Below are 27,184 nucleotides of genomic sequence, written 5' to 3' on the forward strand. Positions count from 1 at the left end.
TGGCGGGGGGGGGGGGGATTGTACCCTTAATCCAATTGGAATACAAACTATGTCCAGAATTTTGACCTTAAAATCTATGGAAAAGAATATAAATGTATTCACATGTAAAGGGAAATTAAGCTTCTCTTCCATATTTTGTATCAGAACAACATAATTTTGGATTAATGATATGCTTTGGTAAATTATTGTGTCAACTGACATTTGCTTTGGTAAAGGGGCAAAAACTGGAGCACCTCTATATATACACACACATGCAAAACAAGGGCATTGTCTTTGATCTCATGATTTCACTCTAACCATAAGCATTAGATGGACGTTTCTCTTGAATATCGTTCTCAACTCTTCATTTGCCTCGATACCTATTCTCCTGCATGAAAACACCAGATATATAACGTTATATAATAAAGCAACTTAGCCCAAGCTGGGATAATTCATGTCAAAGGGCAATTTGCTGAAGCAAATATTTAAGTCTTTAATTATAAATGTTTTTTTTTTAATCTATAAGCAACAACGCATGGTCTTAGTTTTGAAGACTATAAAATAGAGAACAGAACTATAGATCTGAACAGCTGTGTTCAATGTTCATAAACCAGTAAATTACATAGAGAAAGAAAAGATTTTATCTAGGGCGAGGGATCAAGTGACTACAATCAGCTCAGTCCAGTCCTTCTGCATAGGATAATGTATTACGCGTGATCTCAATTTCAGAGTTTCATGGTTCAGGTATTAAGTAGAGAAGTCATTCGCAGATACTTCAAGTTCTTTTAGTATCAATGAGAAAGATGAGTAAGGTTCAATGGAAAGATAGTTACCCTATTTTGGAACCATTCTTTCCTACGAGAATCTTGCGTTGGCTTATCTTGTGTGTGATCAAATGCTGTTCAATTCTTAGGGAACCATCACGTAACTCCTTCCAGTCCATCAGGCGATGGTCAATACCATATGGGATTTCCTAAATAGACAAATTAGCAGGTCATTGTCATGCTTAGTAGGTTGGTCGCCTGCTGGTTAAAGAAAGCACACCCTCAAAGTGCACAAACAAGACAACGGATACCTGATGTATGTAATGTAGCAACTTTTCCCTGACAACCTCCATTGAAATATTCTTCATAACTTCTTCACTCATGACAAATGGATCTTCATCCCACGGTCTTTTCACTGACTAAGCATAACAAACAACATGGTATACAAGTTAAGCACTTAATTTAGTAGATAGATTACATGACTAACTGTCCAGTTTCCTCACTAAAAGGGGATGAGTGCAGTAACAGAGAGATCAAAGCAAGAAATAAAATAACCAAAAGAACTTTTTAACTTCACACATATATAATATGATATATGCGAGACAACAAAGCAAACCATCCCTATGCACTCTCTTTAAAAAGTAGTGCCTGCAGTTAATAGTGGAGAAAAGGGCGAACGAAAATTATAGTTTCTGGCTCAAACTACACTCTGACAATTATAGTTTTTTGCTCAAACTACACTCTCCATGACTTTGAGGAATAAGGCAGAAGCACCTTTCAGGAGCTAAAAGTTTCAAAGGTAGATAGAATCACTTAGTTAGCAGTCGCCTAAAAGAAAAAGAGTAGGTGGTATCACTTATACGGTGTGACTCAAACATAACATGCAGAAGGGTAAAAATACCACACACACACAGAGCCTCAGACGTGAACATACCTGCTCCATCAAGTATTTTGTTAGATCTTTCACTCCAGCACCCTTTAGTCCGGATACCGTAAAGCACCTACAAAGGATAAATCAACAAAGCAAACACCATAATGAGCATGAATATCAATTAAATCAAATAAGTGTAGTACATACCACAACATGAAAGGTAAAAATATTACCTTTCATATCCAGGAAGGTCTTTGAATTCCTCAACAACTTTCAACATGTCTTTCTTTTTCTCGATTAGGTCAACTTTATTGATACACAGTAAGCGCTTCTGGTTTGGCTTAGCCTCCGAGCCCATTCTCTCAATCAACCTCACCACTCGGGAATCAGGTCTATATATTCAGAAAATTAGACAGAAGAAACCATGCCAGCAAAGTTCTGATGAATCTACTTAGTGCTATAAGATGCAGTTATATGTGCACCCTCCAGTCCTCTCTAAAATACTTTTTTCTCGATAAGTTCACTTCATTTTAAACATGGAAACCTATACCTATCTTCACTGAACAGAGCTAATTAAGGTAATGCAGGGGGCAGAATAAGTTCCAAAACCTCTCTTTTGGATTAAAGGACACAGAACTTAACAGTTCACGCCAAAAACTCAATATTTGAAGCTTTGCTAGCATATATACATGTACAAAGATAGGAAAACCTGACACTTCCCATGTAGAGAGCTAAAGAGCATAATTTCATAACCCTAGATTAGAATTTGCAAATTAAAAAATAGTTTCAAATAAAAAAGATAAGGAAGGATTAGATAGACATAAATGGCATTCCACCTTGAGAAACTAGTGACAAACATTTGGAAACAACACATCACATTTGACTACAAAGAAGAAAGGAAACATACTCTAGCTGCTACATATTCTACATTCTACAAGTAACTAATCATCTCAGGAAGTCCTCACAAACCAATCTCAACAATGATGTTGAAAGGTCCTCACATTTCTATCCCAAGTGGAAGCCTACTCTATCAAAGCGAGAAATTTATCAAGGCTTAACACCCGATTTGAATCATGTTTCTGTGTAGGGAGCGAAGCTTACCCTTGAACAAAAACCAAAATACCAGTTGGTCAAAATGGGCCCAGAAGTCACATTTGCCAGGAACTTAATTGGACAATGAGATTACTGCACATTTTATATTGATCCTAAAGGTGAATCTTCAAACAAATAAACCTCAACCAGCATATAAGAACTTTATTCAAGTCAAATTTCACTTCAAAGTTGGTAAGTTGACTGTCAAAAAGCTTTAAGGGACAAAATTCACTTCAAAATTGGTCCATTGACCCTCAAAAAGCCCAAGTGACAAGATTTTGATAGAGGAAGTAGTTTTCTTCCATCGCCATGGAAAATACAGGTGTCATCTCATTGATATATTTCAAGCTGATCTTCTCTACTGGACCTATAACTTTACCTCTATAAAGCATTTATACAGCCTTCTACACTGGGTTTGTTGTTGTTGTAATAAAATCTTATTTACGCTGCAAAAAAATTGGAGAGGCCAAAAGCCCATCTATTTGAGTAAATCATAGAAGATGTGTATCATCAATAAGAAATTATATGCCCTCCACCCTATATTATGTGAAATATTTGAGCTATGTACAATTAAAATGTAAATATGATTTGCACCTTGTTGGTGCTGGTGAATGCAATAGTATGCAGAGTTTGATTTATGCTTGATAAAAAAGTGATTGAAAAATGACATGGGCTAGTGTACCAATCAGAGAGGTATTTAGTCCAAAAATACAGGCAAATAAGTGCATGCAGGCTTGGGGTAAGGGTACTACTATGGAAAACACTATCTACCTTCTTCTGTGAACTCGCCTAACGATGAAAATCTGAAAATTAGACAAACATATCCAGATTAAACAAGCAAAGCACATCTTACCATATGATCTTTTTTCTTGTACTAGTAAATTTTATATCACAGGTAGTTATAGATAACAATGTTGCATATATAATATCATGAGATAAGCATATAGTTATTGCATAAATATGAACTTTTGGAGTTGAAGCAAGAAGAAAAACTAACTTGGTAAGATGCCTATGAGCATCAAATATAACAATGAGTACATCATATAGATCAATAGACCTCCATGCACTTTCAATACGTGCTTTCATGTCTTTGTAAGGAAATCCACTTTTCTTTAGCATAAGCCCGGGAGTGTCAAAGAAACACTGCATAAAGAATTCATTAGATATATAGAAGCTTTGCTCTCCATATATTTTAGACCCAAAAAGTATACTTCAACCAGCAAGATTAGCTCATAAGATTTGGCGTTTTTGCTAGTAGTCATACTTTGCAGTTTGCTTATTTTCTCTTTTGTGAAAAATTTCCTGTAAATAAATAAAAGTTCTTCAAAAAGGAAGAAACAAACAAAAAATTCAGTTGATAAGATGTTCCCGGTAAGAGTACATATCCCCCTTTTCAAAAAGAACGATGGCTGACATCAAGCTTGTGTCATCTCGATCAAATTAAGGATATTAAAATATCCTAAGAAAGCAAGATTGTAATCTTACTCCAAGAAAACTGCTTTTTGACCAGTTAGTGTGTCAGTTTTATGTATGGTTGCCGAACTTCACCCTCTATACCAGTAAAGTCACAAAACAATATTTGTCACATCAAAGTAACGACATTTTATCCACTATAATAGTAAAATCACAAAGCTGTTTTCTTCATGTTTTTTTTTTGACTGAATCATGTATGAATTGCTCAGAAAATAGAATCGACTGGAAGGTCAAAATTACGGCACCGAGTAATCACTTTTCCTTTCTTTGTTTAATTATAAAATATGAGTAGTCAAAGTCTTTACACAATGAATTTTTCATTTCTATCATTTGTATTATTTGTTTGGCAGGCTTTAACCTGAGGGTCTATCGGAAACAACGTCTCTATCTCTACGAGGGGTATGGTCTGCTTACACTCTACCCTCCCAGACCCCACTTGTGGGATTACACGGAGTATGTTGTTGTTTTATCATGTTTTATTGTTTGAGCAGAATATTTGACATTTTCTGAGCTATTCAAACATAGTTTAATCACTTTGATGTGAGAAAAGATAGTTTGGGACTTCACTATTGTAGTGGACAAAATCCAATTATTTTACTGAACTCTTTACCAATACAGTGGGTTAAGTTCAGTGATCATACGTGAAACTAACTCTAAGTCCATGAAAATATATACATTTATTGTCATGTTGGATTTTAGTAAATAGATGCAGCCCAAGCAACAAAAAGCTGATGAAAATGAAATGGAGATCAACAACCAGGGAAAAAGAAAGGAACTGAAACCTAGTAATTCAAAGTACACTCACAATTTGTGTTTTCCCTTTAGTCATCACACCTAAGACTTCATGAGTAGTGGTATTTGTCTTCCGTGATACAGCAGAAACTTTGGTCCCAACCTACAGAAAGAGAAAAAATCAGACAACAACCGCATAGTTAACGACTACTGCAGGGATTAGTTGCCCATAATAATATAATATCATTTTGTTTGGGGTAAAATAAGAATTGTTACAGTTCATAGGGTATACTCTATAAACAATACAACAGCAACAACTACATCTCAATTTCATACTCGCTGAGATTATCTATATGAATCCTCCAAAACCAGGAGTGGAGGCACTAATTGTTCTTTTCAAAATTTATATCTAGCAAGATACGAGCTAAACCACTTGAGCGTATCATTGCCCTTATGATCACTAACCACCAATATTGACAAAATTAGTCATCAATATACTCATAGAACAACAACAACAATAAAACAAGGAAATTTATCCAGAGTCATTGAAACATGTACTTGAAACTTCATTGTTTGTTCTAAATTTCATACTTCGCAACAAAACAAAAAGTATTTTAACTGGAAAGCTTCATGCATTTTCTAGCTTTAGTTGGGTGTCTTTCTTCTTTGAGTTGCCTTGGCTCTCCATTGAAGTAGAGAACGTGGGATGAAAGCTCTAAGTCTGCATCTTCATTTTCTATTGGAGGGTTAGTGGGTCCGAACTATTTGAAGGGAACTGGTCCACAAGCATTTCTAGAGGAGCAGTGGATTTAGCAATTTATAGTCGTTATCAATCTGGCATGTAATCCATTTTAGCTAATACTGGCAACTAGTCATCAGTATACTCGTCTTTCTTATTTTTTGTGAAAAGGGGTCATTATACACTCAAGTAACCAACAATAACCAATAAAGCATGGAAATTTATTGAGAAGAGATAACCAACCATGTAATTAGTCAATGAAGATTTCCCAGCATTAGGAGCTCCAATAATTCCAACACTCAATGACATTTGATCTTCTTCCTTCACCAACTCATCCTCTTTATCTTCGTCCCCTTCCTCATCAGGCCGGTCCAGTGCAGATTCTAGAAGAGTCCTAGCCAATAAAGCAGCTCTTCTTCTCTTCTCCTCTTCTTTAATCAAGATTCTTGAACTCTTAATCTCTGAAGGGTCTTCACCAAAGACTTTAGTTTTCACTCTATCCCTATATTTCTCATCCCAAGTGGAGCTTACACTGCTTTCTGAATTAACATCATTGTTTAATCCCACACTAACATCGTATTGCGAACTGTCGAAGACTGAGGAAGACGTGTCATCTTCTTCAGAGGAAGAAAGACCAGTGCTTGTGGGGTGGTCTTCTTGAGGTTGGGCTGAGTAAAACCGAAGGAAAATGGTTGAATTAAAATGGGTTTTGCTCCGATTTGAAGATAGTGATGAGTTCAATGTCCTCAAAACTCTTAAAGCTTTCATATCAAGATTTCACAAATCTTTAAACTTTGAGCTTATACAAAATCCAAATGCAAGAAAAACATGCAAATTTTAAGAACCCGGAATCAGCTTTTGCACTTGCTTTGTTCTGCTATAGAGAAGAAGATGGTGTAAGAACTGTAAAATGGACAAAGGGGTTTTGAGGGTTTTTGAGATGGAAGAGAAGGGATAAATGAGGATTTGTTTGTCATTTTGAAGTTGTTTGAATTTGGGCTTATCATATGGGCTAATGTAAAAGCCCAATAGTGGACTATGTTTGGATTCCTGTTTTGTCCATAAATGAAGGAGCAATCACTTCTTAAATTTTTGGGGGGAAAAACACTTGTAACCGGAAACTATTTACAACCGGCTACGCTTTATTTTCGTGCCTCCGTATTGTAAACTATTTACAAGTGACTACCCCTTACTTTCATACTTCTTTGTTTTTAACTACTAACACGCGTTTATTGGTTGATACTTGATACCATCACAATATATATATGCTCTGATGGTATCAAAGAGGAAGAAGCAGTGTTCAGTTATTCCTTGATACCATTAGAGTATATATACTCTAATGGGATCAAGGAAGAACATGCAGTGTTTCAGTGAAAAAAGCTTTCCCCGGGAAAGTTGAAGCTTACTAAGAATGGAGAACCGTAACTACAAAATTGTACCATGAAAGAAGAGTGAAAAGAATTCCCATCCAGAAATAAAATAGAACATGTTTATAACTTATAATTATTCGAAAAAGATGAAAAGTTCGTCATCCCATGATAAAGTAAACTTGGAAAATAGCAAGATATGAAAATAAACTGGCCTAATTAACAATGAATGGCTAAACCTGGTTAACTTCATCCTCCATTTACAACAAACACATACATACATTATCTACGTGGGCGTGTACTTAAAATAAGACCTGATCTATTAAATAACATTTCTACAAATACAGGGAGGAAAATACTTTTTCCTCTTTTTTCTTCCCTTGTCCTAACTTGGAAATATTGTACATTTGGGCAGAGGGATGCTTTCATTTCTTAACTATGCAAGAAACAATGAAAATGGTACACCCTGCACTTGCCCAAAAACAAAACCAAAAGGCAAACCATTACGGCAAAACGATGCTCTAAGCATTCATTCTATGACATTTGCCTTCAACAAATTTATCAAATCTGTCCGTGCATCTCCTGGACTTGGTTCTTCGATTATCACTGGTTCAAAATTTCCCCTTCCATCTATAGCACCATGAAAATATCATACAACATATACAACTTTCAAGGGGATTGAGCAACAAGCTCATGAAGTGCTGATCATATCATTGATGTGCAGAATGTCGAGCCTTTGGTGGAACATATAAAGTATCACCGCACTCAATGAGTGTATGGCTAAGTGGATTCCATCTGTCAAACACAATACGGCCACCTCGCCCCATCCTTCCACGAAAGCTAAATGTGTGAGCAGGTAGGCCATTTGGTGTTGGAGAACCTGGAGGTATAATGCCTGCAGCTGACAATTTGGCTGGATCCAGAGGTTTCGTGAACAGCAGAGTTGGCTCATTTGGATCCTATATAACCCAATTTATGCAGTCTCGTCTTCAGTTTATTATTGACAAATGGATTAAGTTCAAGTAGCTTTCAACTCACATGCAAAGTAATTTGAACACAACATTTGAAAACATGTGTGATAAAGTAAGACAGTATAGGGAAGCAACTTTAGGGAGTAGGTAAGCACCAATTTATAGAGCCATCCATGGGGCACAAGTCTTCGCTTGAACTCTCGCCTCATGATTCTAGGAGAAGCAGTCACCAGCTTCGGGTCCGGGAAGGTTATGTTTTGTGCTATATGCCGACGGCTAGTAGAAGGATCATCAGAGTCGACAAATTCGTCCTCACTTGAACCAACCTTACTTGGGAAGGAAGGAAATTCAGGCAGAGTAAAGGTATCCTCAAAAAGCTCAGTTTCATTCTGGAATCCAAGAAAAGTAGATTTATCAATTCATGTAACATTCAAAATGAATAACCCTAAAGCACAAAGCCCTGACCCTGAGAAGAATAAACAGTTACATTTGGTACTTGGAAAAGGCCTAATGATATCGTAATATGACTAAGCAGGACATTGATAAGGAAAATCTGCACCCACATTTAAGTTATCTATTGCAGTAAAGAGCTATTTCCTCTCCAACCTACTAGTTTTTCCATTTATTTTTTTAAGAAAAAAACTACTATCACTCTATTTCGTAAACCAACTTTTAGTTGGCAGCTGAATTTCTTTTCAGCACAGCAATTAGAAATTGCTCCAGAGCTGCATGTAAGATTCTAGTAAAACCTCAATTTGTCAATCTTAAATGCAATCACAATAAAATAGAAAGCAGATACTCAATATATTTCCAGTCGAGACAGAATAAGAGAGAATAGAATATTATCAAATGATACTCCCATTACTGCTGGTAAGTATCATATGGTAAAAATGGTGAAAAAACGAAGAAGATAGACTAGATAGTACCCATCCTCACATACCTTGTGTTTCATTTGAAGTCTCTGGAGGCTAATCTCACTATCAATAACCTCTCGCTTCTTCTCCTCTCTCTGCACACAATAAGATCAGGGGAAATGACTGTCGACTGTGCAGATCATAAGGAATCAATTGGTATGGGTCTGAACCTTGTTCGTGAAGTCCAAGTATCCCATTCATACCCACAATTTACCCAATGCACCTATATATATATATATATATATATATATATATTAGTAACTATTAAGAAATACAAACCTTGATGAGAGCCTCAAGAATGATCTTTGCTTGGTCAAGGTTGCGCCTAACCTGGAAAATGTGAAATGATATAAGTAAATTTCCTAAGAGCAAAAGACCAAATCATATGTAGCATCAACTCATCTATAGCCAGAGAAGCTTTTACTAATGCAGTCTATCACGCTCGCCAAGTATAGAGGCTATGTGCCACAGAAAAATCATGTAGGGAACGGCTATTAGTTTCTGAGATCATTATTGTTAGGTATTAAACTACCACCACATCACCATATTTCTACATACAAGAAGTTCATTAAGCGAACAAGAGAGACTGATACAATACAATCTTCAAATAAGAAATGATGTGACAACTCGCAGTTGGCAAGAAGGCAATACGTGATTGAATAGTTACCATCATCTTAAAAAGGATGTCTAGATCCATTAATGGGAAAACAGAAATTGAAGAGCAACATTTGCAATAATTTGGCATTGTTTCAGCAATTCATGCCGAACCTAATGAAGAGCTGTTAGATCCGAATGAAAGGAAATGATGGATAGTATATACAACTGGTGGAAAAGAAGCTCATGATTCTGGGTGCAACTGGACTGGGATGATGATAAGCAAGATATGACATGAAAGAATCACCTTGGCCAATACACAGAGAACTGTCAAGATAGACAATCATAGGTAGATGGGTATTTCATTTTAGAGGATAGATCAAGAAATAAGAGCTAAATTCGTCCTTGGGTTCACCTGGCGAAGCTTTTCAAAGGACTGTGCATTGTTTTCCCTCCTTTGCATCTGTCAAAGAAAAGAAGAAGCCACAAATTCTCCATTAACACAACCAAAATTCCATAAGAATTTAATTGTCAACCAGAAATTTTACACAAGAAGATTGGGACAGTCATAGAATGGAATACCCTTCTGGTATGAAGTCTGTGGGCCTTCTCCCTTGGCCTAAATACATTATACGGATTTGTGTCGTTAACTGGTGGAGGCGGCTTCAAAATGACAGCAATGACCAGTAGTCAGTAGATAATCAACAGCAACAAATACAGTCATATAAAACTAAAAGAACATCAAATCTTCATTATGCTATAATAATGACACGATTTGCACAATTTTTCATTAGGTATGGAGAAAACATAGTAATCATTGATCACCCAAGTGCCAAGGCAGAATTTAAGAATTATTGCTGGAAGTACCACTCAAACAGGGCTGCAGATCCGAAAGTGTTTCAGAAAACAGAATAACGAAGCAGACAAGACTAGTTCACTCTACAATCTTCCACACATAACCAATTGATGAGGTTAACTAAGGAAATAAGATTAAATCAACAACTATATAGTAGTAACTGATAAAAAAATGGAAATTGGGCCTAATTCAACCTAAAAAGCTAGCTCAAGAGATAAGGATTGCCCAAAGACTATATAAGGAGACAAATTGCCTCCTACACACGAATGTAGGCCACCCGCACACCCAGGCCTGCCAACTGGAGAGTGGACATGATAATATGGGGGCCCAACATCGGTGAAACAAGAATTGGGCAGGCCTGGCTCGATACAATGTTGAACTGTTTGACTATCTCATCTAAAGCTTTTAGATGAGATAGTCACGCATTTCAACATAGTAGCAGAGCCCAGATTCGAGTCTCACCACCATCCAATATCAGAAAGAATTTTCATGTGCTTGGCGCAAGAAAAAAAAATAAGGATCGTATGTGAGAGGGCATGTTGAAGAAATCAAATAACTAATAGTGTTAGAATACTAATTCAAATCACTCAACTGAATTTACAAATTAGAAAGTCGAACTGACCTGCAAACGCCGAAGAGAAGGCTTCTGCAACCGCTCCCGCTAATAAAAAAGAAACAGAAGGTTGCATGAGGATTCATCTTTAAGGACCACATCTAAATCGACTCTATTAATTATGATAAGAAGCAAACACCAAAGGCTCTAGTAATCAAGCATTCGGAGCTTTCATGTTGAATATTATACATAAAGAACTATCAATGTGATCCCAAATTTCCAATTAAAATCTATAACATACAAGTTGGAGGATAAATTTTCATTGTTTACTCCGCATAAACATTTTGTTGACATGCAATGGGATGCTTTTAAGTTTTAACACATTCTCAAATTGATTTACAATTAATCTCATCATCTCTGGAAAAAAACACATCTATACAAACCTATGGAACACACATGATGGGTTGCTCATAACCCATCCTCAAACTATTTTCCAATTTAAAAACATACAAACTTATTCAGAATACAGGGAAAAAGAACGAGGTCTCAAGATGTAAATGAAAAGGTCAGATTCTTAATGATGACAAATCCAGCAACGTAGTCTTCTATAAAAATCAGCAATTCCACGACCTTCAACAAGTTCCATATCAAAAGTCACATCTGCTAACAAATGTCAAATTAAATAGTTGCAGAATCCCACCCACTGGTTACAAAAGAAGAAGAAAATACATTTTTTGAGATTGAATATTTTTTTTTTGAGATTGAAGAAGAAAATACATTTAGGCTTTAGCACCTATAGATGGAAGCCGCTAATATTAAGAGATGACCTCAAACCTTACAAGAAAGGTAATGAGTAAGAGAATAACAGGCTAACAGGCTTATTAAGTAGAATATAAGCTTTGTGAATATATCAGTAGTGTGAAAGCAAATTTACAGATTTTGGTGGACGCAAACAAACAAGAAACTTCCAACATAACTTGTTGAATGTCTCAACATGGAACCCCATTAACAGTGTGTTTGTCATATTTTTCTTTTGATGAACATGTGTGTTAACCAAATTATACAACCGAAAGTGGTGAGAAATACATACCTTATCCTTCCAGTAATTATAAATAGACTGGAATACTCCATACTTAATGGATAGAGATTGCAAGGCCTGAATTTAAAACCATAAAAAGGGAACAAATGATGAATAAGTAGGAAAACTAAACTTCACTACATTCAGAGATGCAAAAAATCTCAGAAAGTAAAAAAATCAAAACAGCTAAGAATAGGGATATCCAAAAAGAAGAAAGATGTACAAAGATCATGTACAGGTTATGTTGTTCAAATTGAAGAAACGAACACAATTTCCAATGTCAGCAACAAACATAAAGAATCCATATATCTTATAATAGCAGAACTTGAGCATTTTCAGTGAATAGAGGCTAGGTTTTCATGAATAGAGGCTAGATAACGCAAAAGCGAAAAGGATTGCAAAGAGCAGGAAATGGCTCTAGTTTTCGTATAATGATGGAAGATTTTTTAGTTTTTAAGTAGCTTGCAACAGTCTTGCAATAATGAACCTGAATTCTCCAGTAGGTCCACATATAAGTTACAACTACAGCATATGGAGTTCTTATTAGAGCAAATAATATCAAAAATTGCAAAGTGGATTATTTAAATAACAATGCAACACGAAAGACAAAGTCAAACTTGCAAAATCAACAGACTAACAAGAAGAGCTAGCTTTTACCTCAACAGCAGCATCAAAACTTAGAAGCACAGGAACTGGCGAGCCAAGCGTATTTGCTATAACTCCTGCTCTTTCTCGGGCCTTGTGATCTAAAACTTCTAGTTTATACAAAATTGTCTCCAACCTGTATCAGGAAATAAAAGTGATTTTGTTGCCTATGATCAATAAACAAAATTCAAGTCTTGAATTAAGCATATTGTATTCCTTATAGAAAAAAGGGCACATCATATTGAGAGGAAAAGAACAGGATGAAATATATAGAGCATAGACAAATTACACTCAGCATCAGAAACCTGGAGCCAAATACAGATTAAAGATAAAATAATTAAAGGGACTAAAAGTGGTTTGAGGAAAATGGAGAAAGGAGTGCAAGCAAGTAGGATAGAAACAAACATGGCAGCTCTAAGAAGCAAAACTCAGGTCCAGTACTTAGCTTACGGTGTGGGAAGGATATACTAGAATAAAATTAAGGGGTTGTCTGGTTTATGAATAAGGATAACAGTCCAGGGAAAAAAAGGGAACATCTTATCTCGCGTTTGGTTGAACTTTTGATTCTGGGATTATCAATCCCGGGATTATACCACAATTCTGGCATTATTTTTCTACCACACTCAATGTGGGATAACAATACCAGGATAAAACACCAAAATGATTTAGATGCCCTTCTCCAAAACTCTTCTCCCAAAGTCCTTTAGAAAACTCAAGGTTAAAATCGAAAAAAAAGTTTATCCCAATTTATCTAGTTTAAAACCAAACATATGTATTTTATTATACCCCAATATCCCATTTTAGTTAAAAGAAACAAACATCTACCAATAAAAGCATATCCCCTAAATGACTCCATCATTATTCAATCCCCACATTATAATCCATGTCTAACTTGTTTACCAACCAAACGACCCCTAAGTTTGTATGCTTCTAGGATAAAAGGTAATGTCACGCAGCTTTTGCAACTTCAGCACAAAGGAAATAGTGTCTTCCATGTGGAAACCAACAGGACTAACAGACAAAAAACTGAAATCCGACTCAGATATCAGTGGAAGGTCAAGTAAGGTCTAAGAAGAGCCCCAAGTTTGTTAGCCTTTAAGTCTTTAACACCAAATCCATCAATGTTACAATGTCATAAGTGACCTGTTTCTCCAGGTTAAGATAGCACAAGATATGCTTGGGACACCTCAGAGGTAATGTCAGTTTGCATCATCCAAGCACGCTAGCACAGTTGATATAATAATGGAAATGATTTTCTTACAAAGAGACCTCTTCAGGAAAGCACCATTATTTGAGCTTATCCTTCACTAGATGGTTTTCGTTCAGTATAAGCATGGATTGTCCTAGGTACTTTATGGTTTGGCTAATTAGCTCAGTGTATGGCTTAAAGGAGTTGTGCTATGACTACAGAATGGCCTCTGTCCACCTTCCTCTCTTCCTTATACCTGGAGTATTTGGTTAGCTAAGCTCTCTGGTGCATTGTGCCATAGTGTGATAAGAACTTATGCAATACAGCTATTATATAGATTTTAGAGTCTCTTACTTCTGTTCTTCAAACTAATTCTCACAAGTACTACATTTTATTACTCTCCGTGTGAATGCAAACATATCTAACTAGCAGTGACATGAGGAAACAATAATAAAGGATGAACCAACCATAAGGAAGAAACAGAGAGCAAATGTCTCAAGGAAAGCTGTGTATGTGGGTGCGTGTATAAATGTAACACAGTAGGTATACAGAAGCATGGTTTAAGATTTTTTTACTTTTCAGCTGCAAGAACTTTTCTTTCTCTGTTGAACTCTTGAAGCCAATCTTCATCCTCATTGTCAAGATCATACTCCACAAATTCTCCAATCTCAGCCCGAGCTACATTAAATTTTAACAAAGTTCCAGAAGTTACTACTCAGATGATACTAACATCCCCCAGTACAGTACACTTGACGTACCTCCTCTAGCATGTATATATGATGTTGGCTGCGCAAAGGTGGGGGAATAATCTCTTTCATATGTATCCACAATCACATACTCAGGAGTAGGTATTTCAGGAGCCAACTTCTTGCTAGAAGTTTGTGGCACCTAAAGAATAAATTATTGTCCAACATAATAAGCTTAGGTACAGGCACAATTCACCAGCACAGCAGTAATGTGTGTCATGATAAAGACCAAGTACGTTATCAAAATTTTAACTTAGGAGTTAGGACAGTTAACTTGAAACAAGGAGATTAAAACATAAAAGAGTTAGTTAAACTGAATGAAGAATTCATGCATGCAAATTTATATCACAGATAGTCCATGCAATGCAATATAGCATAAAACTACAAGGATTGAGCTCAAAAACCTCATTTTCTGTAGCTTCAGAAGCGAGACGAAGGATAAGGTTTCGTGTATTAGTCTGGGAATCATCATCCTCAAAATCCTTGATAGATTTCAAAATTGGCAACTTTTTGTTAATGTCAAGAGGACGCGGTCTAAATGAGAGTCTACTCATTATCAACTGAGCTCATTCCCCACACAAAATTCACTCTGTTCTACTCCGGCGGCTCAACCCTAAAGCCACTAAAGCAGTGGCTTTAGGCCCCAAAAAATAACCAAAACCCCCCAAATTCAGTTCGCTCAAATACCGAAGATACACAAAAAGGAAACAAATTCGAGACTAAACGAAGAACCAAAACCAGATGAAGAAGATATATGCATACATAAAAGAGACAACCAGATCTGATGATGAAGGCGATGTAAATACTGAGAAGCACCGTACTAACATTTCGAAGAAACAAAATACCCAAGTAGAATATAAAAACAATTATGTATTTTTACTGTTACTATTAATTAAAACTTTGTTGCTAATCTTTACTAATATCATGCACGTATTTTTGTAATTTTATTATTCACGTAGTTGTAATTAAAAATTATACACAGTTACTTTTTTATGTCTTAATTTGTTTAATTCACTTCAATCATGTTTTAATATTGATTTTGTAAGATTATCTTCAATTCTTTGAGATATTTTATTAAACATTTCTTGTTTAAATTAATTAAATTATCGAATAATTAAATTTTAAAAAATATTGTCTTGCCTTTAAATGTCTTCTAATCACTATAATATTAATTTTTGTAATTAAAAATTTTTACGAAATATTATGTAACTAAAAAATGATACTTTAATTGACATGTTCAATAAAGTGAAATCTTAATTTAATTTTTACACACTTTTAGAATAATTTTGATAGTTCATGTAACAAATGATTTTATTGAAAAAGTTTTCAAAATTATAATGATTAAAAAAAATTTAAACATTTGTGTTGATTTTATTCAAGTCTCCCCGAGCTTATCTAACTCGCACAAATAAAAGAAGAAAACAAAGTAGTTCATTTTAGAATTCAATGATTGAGCAGAGTTCGAGTAGTCCGAGTCAAATCAGTGAGCCGTGCAAGAAAACATTTTCGGAGGAATGATGGAGGACAGATAAAAATGAAGAGTTAGTTAATCCAGAGGCTAGGCAATTTAAATTGGTTTTGGGCATCCGTATGTACATTTAATATATTACGAATCAACCAATAATAATTCTACTATAATTGGACTATTTGTATCACTATAAAAAAATTGATCATGTGTATTTGATTTTCAATCCATTAAAATATGCGTTTTGACGCTTTTAATATATTTAGGGAAAATATAATGGATTGCAAAAATATTTAACAAGCAAATATATGGAAGTAAATAACTATGATTAGGACTTTGCTTTAGTCAATTAAATATCAACCATTAATTCTAAAGTCTAAACTATGACATGTATCTGCAATCCAAACTAGAACTTGGGGAAAATATAGAGAAGAGAAATGGAGAGGAGCCGAATCCAAATACAAAGTGGTTAGTAATTTCTTCATTGTGGCACTTCCGCTTGGTAAAACAATTACTTTACAATATTAAAGATACCATTTTCGTATAACTTTAACAACCCAAAGAAGAAATTAGATGAGAGAAAGGAAATTCATGGACCTAATTAGTTTATGAAAGAACCATAACATGTAAAAGTGTATTGTTAGACATGAACAAAGAAAAAGATAAATAAAATGGATTTTTATTGTATGGATTGGAATCGGGTGGGTATGGATTAAATGGAAGGTATGTTTAAAATTGAGCTCAAGACACTTTTTTTTAAAAAAAAAAGACAAGAATTAACCTTTTTTCTTAAAGTTTGCATAAATGACATATTATAGTCTATTATATTAGTCTAGACTAGAAAGAATGAACTTGTTCACATTCGCTCGTAAATATGAGAGAATACTGTTCAATATTTCAACTTTTAATTGTACGAAGAATTTTTCACTAAGCTAACGTATCAGAACAAATTTTCTTTACATTGTCAATACATATAACTAACACTTACCTTTTGCTACATTCCTTTGAAATGATTCTCTCAAGTACCATATTACTGGCATGAGTTCAAAAAGGTACATAACAAAAGAGATATAAGATCCTTGTGGCAGGAGAATACAGATAAACTGAAAATTAACATTCACACTTCACTCGTATACTGACTCCATTTCATGAAATCATCTTCATCGTCATACTCCTTAACTGGATTCTCCATTTCCGGAACATCTTGCTCCACTGTTTCAACTTCTTTTTCCTCAACATGTTCAGACTTTGCTTCTTCCTCCTGTGCAAAATCATCATGCAGAATCAGGAAATCGGAAAGAAAAAAGAACACAATTTCTCGAGGTCAACCCTGATAATAGTCTACTCAAACCACGTAGGCCACATTCCTCCTTAATTTCTCCAGCCAGGTAATAACACAAAAAACATCATAATGACATGTGCATTAGTATAACGATGCATTATGCAGATATAACATTATAGAAAAGAAACATAATAGATAAGAGCCTGCACCCCCCCACTCCCCGCACAGAGGAAGATATACAAGAAAGATGATGAGAAGAGAAGATTCATACATAGATCTCCTGAGTCCCCATTTCCTCCTCCCCAGTCAAGTCAATTGACTCGTCTTTATCAGCGTACTGCAATTCCTCAGCTTCAATTTGCTTTAAACGCTCGATTACTCGTTCGAAGTGGGAATGATCTGCAACAAGTATAGTATCATGTAAAACCTCTATAGAAAACTTCAATAAAATGTGACACATTTTACTAAAAAAGGCTCTCTTCTTCAGGTCAATGATCCTTTTTCCCTCTGTGATGGTCTGATGACAAAGAGGGAAAATTTAAGTGGTGCATGCTTGTCATGCTGATGAAACATTACTCTTTATTGGATGAAAAAGAAATTTTGCATTTATACAAAGCATCCCCACCAAACTCTATTTTACGCCCATTTAAAACGAAATGTTATCATCACAATGAGTCTTGGCAAAATAAATAGATGTGAGTGCAGCAGAGAAAGTTGAACAACATTTACCTTTCGAACGATTTGTTAGAGCATCATGAAGCCTAAATGGATTTTGCCGCTCTTCTTTCTTGTATTTTAGCTTTAGCTGTCTACGTGTCCGGCCAGGAAAAAGTTGTTGTATAAGGGATAAATCTGTCCCAAACTGCTGCACAGCCTGAAGACAAGTTTGTTTAAATGTTTAAGAGAATACCAAGGAAAAAGAACAAAAGAGTATGGAGTGCATCATAGTACCATTCATGCCAATCACATAAAGCATCTTTATCCATTAGCTCTATTTGGTGTCATGACACCATCAAGTAAACAGTAATATAATCTTTTTTCAAATACCTGAATACTCGTTGCATCTGGGGTCCGCTTCCCTACTCTTCACATAAAACTTAACAATTATAATATAAAAGGGAATTTATCCCATATGTTTCGGTATGGATACCTAAGGTAGTGGGGTAAGGTCTGGGACTCTGGGTACACTCTACCCTCCCCACACCCCACTTGTGGGACCTCAGTGGGTATGTCATTGTTATGGGTGCCTTTGAATCCCACAATTCACTTGGATAAGTATATTCATGTAATATTTGAAAAGGACCTTATCTCAAATAGAGAAAACAAAGCAGCAGTTATAAATAAATAAATACCAACAAGCATGTCCTACAGGAGTCTTTCACTGCTATCTCATAGGAAGGTCTCAACAATTGAAGCAAATTTGATTTAAATAGAATTGATAGATCTATGAAAGGAGTCCACAAACTTTGATATAGAATGCGTAGGTGAATCTGCTAATAACTTGAGCACTTTATAAGTTGCACTTGTAAGGATCCCCTATTTAAAACTTATTTTTCTTGATCAAATTACAATTATCTCCCTATTTTACTTGTGCATCTTTCAGTAGGCTACAAATGAAAGGGGTGTACCTCATAGAAAAGTTCTGTGTCCTGTTTTGACCACCTTGTGCTGGGGGTTTTGTCCATGTAAGTCTGATAATTGAAGTAGGCAGAAGTATCTTCAGCCATAGTACTTTTACTATGATCATCAGCTTCCCCATCTTCATCTGAAGCATAGGTCTCATCCTCATCATAATTAGAAACAGATGCACGAGCACTGCACAAGCACAAGTCATGAAGAAACTGTGACTCGAAAAGGGAAGGATCTCGTCCCGAAGGCAAAAATACATGCAACACCATCCAGCACAAGTAAAAATGTGCACTTTGACACAAAAAAAACAACTGATAACAAAGCTATTCCAGCATGCATCAAACTTCTAAGATCTCTTGTCCTGATAATTTTACCTTCCGGAAATACAATTTAAGTGTCCAAAATTGAATTAGAGTACTTTATAATTATTTCTCATATTAGATATGACAATTATACATCTCAAACCATGTCAAAGATCACCTAGTATGACCTCCTAATATCTATATTGGCTTGAAGGAGCACAAATTATATAACATATTTAAGCATGAAGTATTTACAAATGGCATCTCTCTTCTCATTTACCTATGACTAACGAAAATAGCTTCTCATAACAGACCCCATAGGACCATTATAAATTGGTCAAGAGAAACATTAAAGAAGAATTGATATGAGAGTCGTTGGACTGGTAATTAGAACAGTTCTAAAAGTAAAGAAAATAATGAAGCTGTAGACAATATAAGAAAGACCAGTGATGCTCTTAAATAGTTAGAAGCAGACGTTATGAATAGAAAATAGAATGTGTCGAGCCAATAATAACCTATACGCATCATCTACATTTTCACTATCAACAAGAACAGATTTATTGAACTATGGAGTAAACAGAGAAACACTAAGCAAATGGTTAAACACGGGTTAGTATTTTTTTTCACAAATAAAGCAAAAGGTAAATGTAGATTAGTATATTTTATTTAATTGTATATAATCTTCTGATACCTCTGATCTGTAGTAGTAGGTATTTGTGACACTGCTGCGTCTTTTTTCTGCAAGTAAGGATGGCAAGCAATGAAACAAGAGAATCAAGGATGACTGTCAAATAACAAAATTTATCATTTTAAGTTTTCCTTGTTTTAAAAGGTTGATGGCAAACAAGAGAAAAATAAAGAAGAAACATACCGCCAACCGCTCTTTGTGCTCAGCTAATAAAATTAGATCCTTAATAGGCACCTTTGAATAGTCAATCTCATCCATGGGAGCCTCAAGCAAAGTCTTGTCCACTGTAAACAAGGAAGTTCCTGGTCAACAAACAATCATAACCATAACTAACCCAAATGGAAACAATACCCACTAGGATTACCTGTTCTCCTCTTTTGACGAGTGGAATGAGAAAACTTTTTAGGCTTCTTGTTGGCTGCCTGATCAGAAGCTTCAGCAGTCTTTTTACTTTTCCTAACTCGTTTTCCTTCCTTAGTAACTGTTTTCTTGGACTTCTTCTGTACCTTTTTCCCTTGCGAGTCATTTTCCACCAAAAACTCCTCATCATTCCCAATTGTAACAGAATCATTAGGATGTTCAGGTACATATTCCCCATCACCAATTACGTCTTCATCAAACTCATCTACTAGTCTAGATGCATTCACGGACTTTCTTCTACTCCTTAATGATCTACTCTCTCCGTTCTCTTCACTAATTGCAGAAAGTTCAGATGCAGAGAATTTTTGTTTTTTAGTCTTAGGCCTCTGAGGTACCTAAAAAGACAGTTGCAAGTGGGTTAAGAAGAGGAACAAAGGACTCCAACGAGGCAAGCCATTGCAGAAATTAGAGAAATAACTGAAAGAATTCGAAAACAAGTTAAGGATTTACAGGTTCCTCAGGCATTTGAGAAGTAGCCTCAGAGTGTTTTGCTGGGATGTCAGCATCTGGAAGAGAAGCCTCTGCAACATATTCTTCATGAACTGGAAATTCATGTGCAGATTCTGTAATAATATTATTATCAAATCCTCTGACTGAGAAGTCAAGGACATCAGCAGCAGGTAATCCATGTTCCTTCCCATTATCCACAAAATCCATTTCAGAATGAACGGAGTGTGAATCTGGCAGACATGACACAGACTCTCCTACATCTAAATCAGGAATGATTGTATCATATCTCTCTCTGTATACTTGTAACTTGGGCTTGGGTTGGAATCTTCTACTCTGCCCTGAATAAAGATAAGAAATTTAGAAGGAGCACAGGATATAACCAGGTACTAGTGCAGGAACCTAAAAATTCAGTCATACCAGATATAGTAGTGACCCCAAGGATATCAGCTTCCAAGGAAGAGTAGGTGTCCATTTCCTGCAACCAACAAAGCTGGAATTTTCGTAAGTGTGCCAAGGAATTTAAGTGGCAATGTTTCTCTACTCAGAGTAGAAAGGAGGGAAGGACATGAATTTGACCATCTGACAACTTCCACTAACAGAAAGAACACTTGCTTGGAATGTTAATGGATCTTGGCCTGCTGCAACTTCATCAGATTGAAGATTGGAAGCACTATGAGCTGAACCATCAACTGAAGAAACTGGAATTAAAAGCTGTTCTTGTTGCTTCTCTGCACCAGCAGCATGAGCAGCAGATGGATCTGTAGCAGGACTAGAACTCTCAGAATTATATGCAGCACAGAATTTTAATAATTTAATCTATAATTGGCCAATTATTCAAAAGAAAGGAACCCTTTTGCAGCATCCAAAATCAAGTACCAATTAATAGAAATTATGAAGGAAAATTCAGTAATAAGTGAACAGAAGAAGATTAGTTGTTACCTATGCCGCTTGAGTGAGGAAGTAAATCATCAAATGAATCCAAACCTATATATATGTCTGCATTCTGAAAACTGAAGAAATTTAATAAGGATACAAAAGGTTTGTTAACGTGATCAAGATATGGATAAGAAAATATCACCTCTCCCTCAGATTTCTCAAAGCAAGATTTCCAATTTTCATTGTTATCAGTTATTACCATACTTGCATCTAGACTTGAACCAACTGATGGAACCAAAGTTTCTGCAGCAAGAGGATGCACCAAGGAAGGTTCTGCCAACACAGAGCTTTGTTCATCGCCTGCTTACATTTAACAACAGAAAATCATTCTTGAAGAAGTCTTACAGCATCAATGAAGAACAATATTAGACTATCTATGGCATATGTTATATGACATTTCAAAAGCTAAAAAAATATAGAACCAACTTTGTCTATGATGCAAATGTTTATTGCACACAAGAAACAAAAGGTGTTTTGAAGGACAAAGGAACTCAATTCTGAAGATTAAATCTGATTTGTATTCGCTGATTTGATCTAGGTGCAGATTGGAATGGACAGATGAGAGTGAAAATCTGTTACAATTCCAAGAATCTTTCGTATAAATAGGCGGATATTGTTATTTTATTATAAAGGCAAGAAAGCTAACAATTTTGAGAATTCTTTGCCTCTTAAGAGCTTCAGAGGAATCAGTTGCTACAGTATCACCAGTGGGTTTTGACGTCAAAGAAGAGGATGCAACAGCTGGAGCTTTCATTAATTTGTAAAGATCTTTTATCCTAAGTTCCTAAAATAAATCATAATACGACAGTTTCATTTTATTTATTTTTATGTATGCGTAGTTTTTGATTTCAAAAGGTGTCCCAATCATTTTATCATTAAACTTGCAAAAAATGTTGAATTGATGATAAATATTAGTTGTAATTCATTTGAATTTTTGAAGAAACAAAAGTCAACTCCGTAGTTTTACCAAAAAAATATTTCATCCACTTCATCTTGTGCACTCTCCAGTTATACATTATGTACTTACAAGTTACAGAAGTGTATTTTGACAAGTAACTGATAATAGTTTTAACATATAAAAGCGTGATAATTCAAATATTCACTAAAATGATATATTGTGTGTGTTTTGAAAAGCTAAAAGTGTTATTTTTACCCCACTTATGAAAGAAAATTAGTGTTTCTAAGGATAACAGAAACTAATTTCAGAGCTTGAGCTTGTTTGGCCAAACTGGTTGTGAAGAAAATCTATTTGTGGAACCAACCACTAGCGCTTGGGCACTAAAACTTGAAAAAACAAGACCATATATGAGGAATCTGCTCAAGTCCATAGTATTCAAATATGATTATCCAGAAAAAATTTACTCAAATGAATTGAGCTAGGCAGTATTGACTTGAAAGCAAATTGCACCACAGGTTACATAAATATATATATCCCAGCTAAACCACATTGTTGCATGACTAACTCGCAACAGCAATGATTCTGTAGGAAAACAAATCTGCTTCATTTTTCACATTCCTATCTATGTAAAATGAATGCCTCTCATAAAATATTTTTTCCTAAAGAATTAAAACATCTAAACCCATCCTATGAATCCAGAACAACCAGCAAATCTTTTTTTTTGAAGCAGAACTTTGTTCAGTTAAACAATTTCCTACAATTCAGAGAGCATTGCATCTACATCATGTATAATGACAGATTAAACAATGGTAATTAGGAGGATTATTTTCATCAAGTCCAGCACCTTTTGAGATCCAACAAGGCAAGGAACCTTCTGAAAATACTGTCCAGTTTGTCGAAAAGGGAATCATTAGCAAGGCCATTGTGGGCAACAAGCTCACAATGCAAGTTGCAGATGAAAAGAGACTATCCAAGTCAGGGCAAAGAGCCAGGAAATACAACTGGGGACATAACAGAATTTATGGTGCAACTTCTTAGGATTTGAATCAAAAAGAAGAAGAAAAACACACGGAGCATTATTGCGTATGAAGTTCCAGAAGGAAATGTGAAAAACTTGGAGGGAAAATTGTTTGTGGGGAAGAGCTCTACTTCGAGTGATTGCAGACTCATGAATTTGGTAGGTTCTGGTAGCATTTTACTGGTAGCCAAAGCAAAGAAGACAAATCACTTTGTCGTAGATCTTTCTTGAAACGCTAAGATGTGGCTTGCCTACTAGAGTAAGATAAATACAATTGCCAGACTGGAGGCTAGTACCACCCGTGTCAACTTCAGTTCTTGCAATTTGAAACCAAAAGATTTTAAGAGTTGCTCAATTGTATAATAATTGGATACAGAATACAATTCGCACTTGGCACAAAGACGGAGGGGACTTCTCAAGAAATCAAATCAGGAGCAATGTGATCCAAGGTTTAATATATCCTAGATTTCAATTAAGAAAAGATCAATTTTTTACCAAAGATTGGTGATGTGTTGCTCCAAGATTATTTTTTTGTAAAATGTGAACAGAGGATTATAAAAAGGACCAATTGTAAGAAGGGATTTAAGGCAGCTAAGGTAAATGCTTAGCTGTCAGGATCAGATATCTTCTTATATTAGGTTTCTGTAGATTAAGGCTAAAGTTTGGTACATTTACACTTTCACTCCTTATATTCCAATAAAAAACTAATACTTCGGCAGGGGACTCCCTTATTGGCACAAGAACTTGAGCATTGTTCAAAAAGAAGAGATAAAGAAAGGAACTATAAAATTGAGAGTTAACAAAGCCAAGTGGGTATAGTATTAAAACTCAGCAAACACTGCAGCAATCTTACAACTTAGACTAAACATGCCTTTAACTGCTAAGGAAATATTGTTTACTACAAGGAGAGAATCAATGTAGACGAACTCTAACTAGATCTCTCTCCTTTTTAACACTTGAATCTCCAACTGAGGTAGGCACAGTTATTCAATACATTAAACATGAATTCCACACTCAAAGCCATCCTAGAGAAGACTTCAATGGACATTCCAAATGAAGAATTTTTTATAAAATGGTCCTGTTTCAAAACCCTTCTATAACTTGTGTGGTGCTGTGATTTATCTTTTCAAATACACACCAAAAAGACCATGGCATAACTACCTAAATCAGGTCATACGACAAGACGGGTTGCTCACATGGTAATCACCCTCCACCCCCAGCCCTAAGGTTGGGGTTTGAGTCACCAACGGAGCAAAAAAGTGCGAGAGCTTCTGGGCAGGGTTAAAAAAATCAAGTCATACATCCCTTAAAGTTTTCTTAAACACCCCTAGTCGTATTCTGCAACTTGTACTTCATAAACACTAGATATCCACCCAACTTTCCTAACTAGTGACACCCAAAAGCCAAATTTTCCACATTGCACATCTTAATGAAATTTGTCTGTCTTTTTCTCTAATTAAAACAATTCTTTACAACCAGAACTGCTATAGAAATGAACTTATCGCGCTACTGGTAAAATATTTGTCGTCAATTATCAATATTTACTTGCAAGGTATAAATTAAACTTACTATCAATTATACTCCTTCTCATGTAAACCCTCTTTCTACTTTCACAAAAAGTCCAAAATTTTCCATACATTTTCTTAAAAACATAAACCAAAAAGTTCAACTAATTTACTTATCAATAGAATAACACAAACCCATCAATGAATTCAACAAAAAATACATTAAAAAAATCAAGAAAATACCAAGAAATTGGGGAAAGGGAGAGGGTTTATATTGATCAACCGCATCGGTAATAGAAAAAAAAAAAGGCCATTTGAAGAGATAGAAAGCTACCTGAGATGTGAGATCTAAAGAGAAGCGCAATGAAATGAGTCGAGAGGTTTTTTCCTCTTTATGTAGACGAAGACTGAAGCTAGTCTTTTTGCGCAAGTTTTTTATACGGGTCGGGTCAGGTGTCCTCTGAGGCCTTAAAGTAGGAATTGCGTCTGGTAGCCAGTTTCACCCTACTATTTAAGTTATATTAGGCGGGTATTGTTATTTTATTTTTTGTTGCTAATTTAGCTCCCTTTTATTATGAAACAGCACTAAGAGATTTTGACATCAATAATACTTGCCTCTTCATAAATTATGCACAAAAGCACTCAACAGTTTCGATGACCCTCAGGGCCTCAACAGTTAATATGCGATCAAGTTTTGCACCAATAAAATATTCTGGAAAAGAAAATAACAATAACATAAAGGCAAGAAAGCTAACAATTTTGAGAATTCTTTCCACTCTTAAGAGCTTCAGAGGAATCAGTTGCTACAGTATCACCAGTGGGTTTTGACGTCAAAGAAGAGGATGCAACAGCTGGACCTTTCTTCAACGAGCGGGGCTTGGCCTTGGGTTGAAACTTGCCACCAGCCTTGACTGCATTAAATAACAATATTAAGCTTAACCTTGAAAGAATGAGAATAACTTTCATCGCAAATTTAAAAGAAAAAACATTTTCTCCCTCCTTACCAGTCTTTGAAGCACCACCAGCAAAAATATCATCTAAAAGGTCCATGAGCACACTTTCAACACTGAAAAGACCAATAACTGATAAGACAAATTATAACCACTAAAATCAGTTTTAAAGAGTACATGATTATATGTTTAGTAGATTTTCAAGGCAAAATATATACGCAGACACTAAAGCCGTGGTTTCTCATCTTTAGTGGGTGTGCACATTGAATTAGGAGAAAGATAAAGTCTAGGGTCTGCGTTTTTTCTATCTTCAATCTGTACATCATCAATTCATTATAATTCAGATTTCAATGTCAATGTCAAACAGCTCCATAAGCAGAATCTACAAATTTCTACAAAATCTTAGTCTGTAAACTCAAAATCAAAATGTCCTGGAAGTTTTGAAGACAAATATAGATTGTTTGCAAGGAAAGCCTAATAACTTTCACCAGTGCTTTCCCTTTTCCATGAAAATACCATGAGTGTAAACACCAATCGGTGGAACTCGATCAACTTACAGCTACTGGTGGCGCGAGATACGGCGGGGGAAGTGGAACAGCGGTGACGGTGTCAGACCGTCGGCCGTTTGGTTTCCGAGTGTGTGTTTGTTGAGATGATGCACCGGCAGAAATCGCCGGCCGATGAGAGGAATAGGGGAAAGTAAAAACAGAGGGAAAAGCATAAAAAAATTAGGGCTAAATAGTGAATTTTGGGCAGTTGTAAAGACTCGTCACAAAACACGGATTACCTTTTTTTTATTAGTACTATTTTGATTTATTTATGACAAAAAAAATCATCTAATTTGTTACTTAAGGAATTAACAATTTGATTTATTTGCCTTTACTAAATTACTTTGTTTTCATTAATTTTGTAAAGATCGTTAATCCTAAGTTCGTAAAATAAATCATAATACGACAGTTTCATTTTATTTATTTTTATGTATGCATAGTTTTAAATTTCAAAAGATGTCCCAATCATTTTATCATTGAACTTGCAAAATATGTTGAATTGATGATAAATATTAGTTGTAATTCATTTG

The 27,184-nt window shown here is 35.4% G+C and overlaps 3 protein-coding genes across 7 annotated transcripts; all 3 read right to left on the reverse strand.

Moving 5' to 3' along the window:
* Positions 1-105: 105 nt before the first annotated feature.
* On the reverse strand, positions 106-6,605 carry LOC102600445 (GTP-binding protein ERG). Its single transcript, XM_006363128.2, has 8 exons — positions 5,894-6,605; positions 4,985-5,074; positions 3,704-3,849; positions 1,848-2,006; positions 1,678-1,744; positions 1,055-1,162; positions 813-952; positions 106-367 (listed from the first exon to the last, which is right to left on the reverse strand). The coding sequence occupies exons 1-8, from the start codon at positions 6,416-6,418 to the stop codon at positions 280-282; spliced, it is 1,323 nt and encodes a 440-aa protein (XP_006363190.1). The 5' UTR covers positions 6,419-6,605; the 3' UTR covers positions 106-279.
* Positions 6,606-7,217: 612 nt separating this feature from the next.
* LOC102600769 (enhancer of polycomb-like protein 1) lies at positions 7,218-15,408 on the reverse strand. Its single transcript, XM_006363129.2, has 12 exons — positions 14,968-15,408; positions 14,576-14,705; positions 14,393-14,495; positions 12,641-12,764; positions 11,996-12,061; positions 10,975-11,013; positions 10,079-10,159; positions 9,912-9,959; positions 9,182-9,232; positions 8,929-8,997; positions 8,144-8,377; positions 7,218-7,976 (listed from the first exon to the last, which is right to left on the reverse strand). Exons 1-12 carry the CDS (start codon positions 15,115-15,117, stop codon positions 7,728-7,730), a joined length of 1,344 nt encoding a protein of 447 aa, XP_006363191.1. The 5' UTR covers positions 15,118-15,408; the 3' UTR covers positions 7,218-7,727.
* A 1,503-nt stretch (positions 15,409-16,911) lies between these two features.
* LOC102601114 (transcription factor TFIIIB component B'') lies at positions 16,912-26,881 on the reverse strand. 5 transcript variants are annotated; one of them, XM_015303320.1, is made up of 15 exons: positions 26,664-26,881; positions 26,161-26,222; positions 25,912-26,067; positions 21,878-22,035; positions 21,739-21,802; positions 21,365-21,557; positions 21,217-21,274; positions 20,800-21,132; positions 20,294-20,684; positions 20,113-20,213; positions 19,933-19,979; positions 18,939-19,125; positions 18,040-18,184; positions 17,582-17,709; positions 16,912-17,289 (listed from the first exon to the last, which is right to left on the reverse strand). In XM_015303320.1, the coding sequence occupies exons 2-15, from the start codon at positions 26,204-26,206 to the stop codon at positions 17,146-17,148; spliced, it is 2,151 nt and encodes a 716-aa protein (XP_015158806.1). In that variant the 5' UTR covers positions 26,207-26,222; positions 26,664-26,881; the 3' UTR covers positions 16,912-17,145. The 5 variants fall into 5 exon arrangements, with proteins under 5 accessions (XP_015158806.1, XP_006363194.1, XP_006363193.1 ...); XM_006363132.2 differs by having other exon boundaries at positions 20,800-21,137; positions 21,412-21,557; positions 26,664-26,880; XM_006363131.2 differs by having other exon boundaries at positions 20,800-21,137; positions 21,391-21,557; positions 26,664-26,880.
* Between the last annotated feature and the right edge of the window lie 303 nt (positions 26,882-27,184).

This window comes from Solanum tuberosum, unplaced genomic scaffold, assembly GCF_000226075.1.
Source record: "Solanum tuberosum cultivar DM 1-3 516 R44 unplaced genomic scaffold, SolTub_3.0 scf00415, whole genome shotgun sequence".
Lineage (NCBI taxonomy): Eukaryota > Viridiplantae > Streptophyta > Magnoliopsida > Solanales > Solanaceae > Solanum > Solanum tuberosum.

What these genes read in the sequence shown, in the direction of transcription:
- LOC102600445 (XM_006363128.2), bottom strand. Translation starts at nt 6,418, where the DNA reads ATGAAAGCTTTAAGAGTTTTGAGGACATTGAACTCATCACTATCTTCA. An exon ending in CTTCATTGACTAATTACATG is followed by an intron (nt 5,075 to 5,893) that starts GTTGGTTATCTC and finishes CTCTTTCTGTAG; the next exon opens with GTTGGGACCAAAGTTTCTGC. An exon ending in CAAAATACTTGATGGAGCAG is followed by an intron (nt 1,163 to 1,677) that starts GTATGTTCACGT and finishes TGTTATGCTTAG; the next exon opens with TCAGTGAAAAGACCGTGGGA.
- LOC102600769 (XM_006363129.2), bottom strand. Translation starts at nt 15,117, where the DNA reads ATGAGTAGACTCTCATTTAGACCGCGTCCTCTTGACATTAACAAAAAG. An exon ending in ATATATACATGCTAGAGGAG is followed by an intron (nt 14,496 to 14,575) that starts GTACGTCAAGTG and finishes AATTTAATGTAG; the next exon opens with CTCGGGCTGAGATTGGAGAA. An exon ending in CTTCTCTTCGGCGTTTGCAG is followed by an intron (nt 10,160 to 10,974) that starts GTCAGTTCGACT and finishes GTCATTTTGAAG; the next exon opens with CCGCCTCCACCAGTTAACGA.
- LOC102601114 (XM_015303320.1), bottom strand. Translation starts at nt 26,206, where the DNA reads ATGGACCTTTTAGATGATATTTTTGCTGGTGGTGCTTCAAAGACTG. An exon ending in TCCTCACTCAAGCGGCATAG is followed by an intron (nt 21,558 to 21,738) that starts GTAACAACTAAT and finishes GTCCTGCTACAG; the next exon opens with ATCCATCTGCTGCTCATGCT. An exon ending in CTCAAATGCCTGAGGAACCT is followed by an intron (nt 20,685 to 20,799) that starts GTAAATCCTTAA and finishes CTGTCTTTTTAG; the next exon opens with GTACCTCAGAGGCCTAAGAC.